General features: G+C 39.7%; 1 protein-coding gene across 1 annotated transcript in view; it reads right to left on the bottom strand.

The window, feature by feature from the left end:
• Positions 1-404: 404 nt before the first annotated feature.
• The window catches only part of LOC102198532 (monocarboxylate transporter 2), an 8766-nt gene continuing 6003 nt past the window's right edge, over positions 405-3167 (bottom strand). The window contains exons 2-4 of the mRNA XM_005734892.1: positions 2816-3159; positions 2193-2427; positions 405-610 (exon numbers count right to left, since the gene is read on the bottom strand). Coding sequence (XP_005734949.1) covers positions 405-610; positions 2193-2427; positions 2816-3159 — 785 coding nt within the window. The remainder of the gene's footprint in view (positions 611-2192; positions 2428-2815; positions 3160-3167) is intronic.

Below are 3167 nucleotides of genomic sequence, written 5' to 3'. Positions count from 1 at the left end.
ATACAGTTAAAACGGTTAGCCCTTTCATGTGTTTCTACTTGCTCTTTCTTGAAATTAATCTCAAATGCATCTTTAAAAACCCCAATACATTTGTTCCTATCCACTGACTGCAAACACGCCTGCAGGACTGACACTGCTAACACTGAAAATAACAAAAACGAGACAGATCGCTTTGTAAAATTGTGCTTTGTGAAAAGTAAACAGAGGGTTGCGAAGTGTTTATATCAAAATGACAAAATGACAATTTCTTTATTTCCAGTGGAAATTTTGTGTGACGTAAAAGCAACATATGGCAGGGTGACAGTTTTTGACGTTTAACTTGCCAATCCTTGCTTTCTTCTTTTTCCTTTTTTGATGGCAATCTTTGGCTCAGTCACCATTTTAAACTCACCAACTGCAGAATATCATGTCATGTCCTGCTCCTCTTTTTCTTCCCCTCCTAGACTTTGTCCTTTGTTGTCCTTGTGTGTACTCTGGCTCTTGTTAGCTGTGCCCTGACCTCTTCGGTTCATTATGTGGAGGAGGAGCAGGAACAAGGCAGAGACAATGAGAGACACCCCTGCCATGAGGAAACCTGTCCCATAATCACTCATCTTGTCAATGAAGAATCCTAAAAGGAAAAGTAGAAGTGGGACAACATCTATTCATCACTGGAATTCACCTGTGCTGTCAAAAAACCAACAAACACAACAATGTTTAAGCTATGTTATTGTTCATGAACAAGCAAAAGACTGAGGCAGAAATTGGATTGCACTAACATTAGGTTCATCCTAAGGCAATGAAGCCAGCGATGCACATGAAGGAAACATAAATAGAATCTTTGATGCGTCCTCAAAATCCATCAAGTCTCCGGTCATCAAAGTAGTAGAAGTAGTTAGAAATAGCCTCTGTGTCAGAGGAACCATGTTAAGTTAAAAATAGGACACCACTGGCTATATTTGCATCTACTTCACTTCAATGAGCATTTAACTATATTTGAGGTCAGTTTCAGCCTTGAGCGTGTTCTTTAATTCAACATTTAAATGTGGGGGGTGTCACTTTTATCCAAATTAAGAGATTTTTAGGGAGTTAAATAAATAAAAAGATTCTTTAAATGTCAGCAGGAAAGTAAGAAACTGGGGGAGGACTGAAAAGTATTTGTTGATATTTTTCTATGCAACATTTTCTTTTGTTTAAAGAAAAATCAAATGACCATAAATCTTCCACCAAAGGCAGCGTATCTGTCTGTCTGCATGCCAAATCACACCGGATGTTTTCTAATCTCTATTAACTGCTTTTCTTTAGTGTTGTGTGTGAATGTGAGTCACAACCTCCATAATCAGGTTAAATCCTCGCTGATTTGGGAGGCGGGGCTCATGGTATGTGTTGGTTTGCACAGAGAGAGGAGAGGAGCAGAAAAACATTTTACTGTAATTTAGTTCAAGAAATGCCTTTTAAATTAAATTCGCAGACAGATTACTGGAGATGTATGATGGCATAATTGCAACTCGTTTAAATATATCTTGGCAAGGTGGTGAGATGAAATAGCTGAAAAAGGGACACATGCACTTCCAGTTAGGAGTCTATTTGCCATTTGTCATCTCTTTGCTCTTTTTTTCTGCTTTGCATGCATAGTTACTGCAGCTGCTGTTGCAATGCAGTGTAACAGAAGGAAAAATCAGTGGGAAAGAGCCTCTCTTTAACAAGAAAAAGACATATTTGGAAGCGATCAGCTGTAAAATAAACATAAAGTAGCATCATAATGTGATTTTTACCCACTTGCCCTCTAAATACAAAAGAAAGTGTAAATAGAATAACAAGGATTCTGTCAGATGGACATTTGATGAAATCCATTATTAATTGTAAAGCAGTACTGAATGTAAGCGAGGTATCAAAATCTCATTTGATTCCACTCAGCTTCAGTGCGCTGCAGTTACATCGTAGAAAAATGCATAAGCACAACCACTGTGTAAGACTTTATGTATTGGATAATGTGAGGGGACACTGCGACCTTGAAATGTTTCTAAAGCTTTGCAAATAGAAATGTTAATATAAAGCAACAATTCAATAATTATACCTTTTAGTTTGCAGTCACAACACCTAAATGGATGAGTTTCACAGCAACAACATACAGTTAAAAATCCACTTCTTTTGTGATATTCACAGAAGGTTTAACATGTCTGTTGTTTTTAGTGTTCACTATAAAAACTCACCAGCAATAGGTGGTCCAAGCAGGCCTCCGCTGCTGCGTATAAGCATGAAGAACCCCAGTGCACTTCCGAGCCTCTGGATGCCCACAACCTCAGCCAGCACAGTGATGTGAATGGCAACCGTTGCACCATACACCAGCCCGTAAACTGCACTAAAAGCAACCAGCTCTGAAAACGAGGTAGCCAACGGGCATAGCAGCAACACTGTACCCAGCAGAATCACTGTAGCCGTCAGCTGCTGCACCTGGAAATGGGAAACAGTGCATTAGAGTGTTTCTTAGTTTCAGACTAGAGGGCTAGTTACATTTTTTTTCTCAATGAGTCGCCGGGAACATCCCAAGTATCAATGCATTATTTACCTTTCCGTAGATATTAAGTTGTAATGATTTACTTATTGTTTCACCCATCACCTACAATATTTCTTGCTCAACGGGCATATCTGTTTGATCTGTAATACTGTTAATAAGAAGCACTTTGCTATCATGTGAATTTCAAAGTATGGTTCTAGGTCTGGTTCATTATTACATTGAACGCACCGTCTCTGTCAGTCTCAGGTTTGCCACCCAGCCAAAAAACACTCTTCCAAAGAGGTCCAGCACTGCAGAGATGGACATAAGAGCAGCTGCCTGGTACTCCTCGATCCCTTTACTGCGGGCATAGGGAACCAGGAACAGAGCTGGGGCAAAGAAACCCAGAGCAGCAAACACCCCAAACATAGAGTAGATCATGAACTGAGCATTTGTAATGAGGGTATAATCTACATACAGAAGAATTTTGTTCTTTAGTTCAGTCCACTTAGTTCTGCTGGTTGATTCTTCAGTCATATCATGTTTGTCACTGGGATCTTCAAAACATAGTTCCACTCTCCACTCATCAGCATCCTCCAGCTCTTTCCCTACATGGCAGCTGGACTTGACCTCATCCAAGTCCTCTTTAGAGACTGATCTGATTTCCAAGCTTTCTTCTGCAGCTTTTATC

The sequence above is a fragment of the Pundamilia nyererei genome, unplaced genomic scaffold (genome assembly GCF_000239375.1).
Source record: "Pundamilia nyererei isolate P.nyererei 1_Seehausen unplaced genomic scaffold, PunNye1.0 scaffold00060, whole genome shotgun sequence".
In the NCBI taxonomy this organism is placed as follows: domain Eukaryota; kingdom Metazoa; phylum Chordata; class Actinopteri; order Cichliformes; family Cichlidae; genus Pundamilia; species Pundamilia nyererei.
Note: the sequence above shows the minus strand (reverse complement) of the source record. Positions and strands in the feature narration are given on the sequence as shown.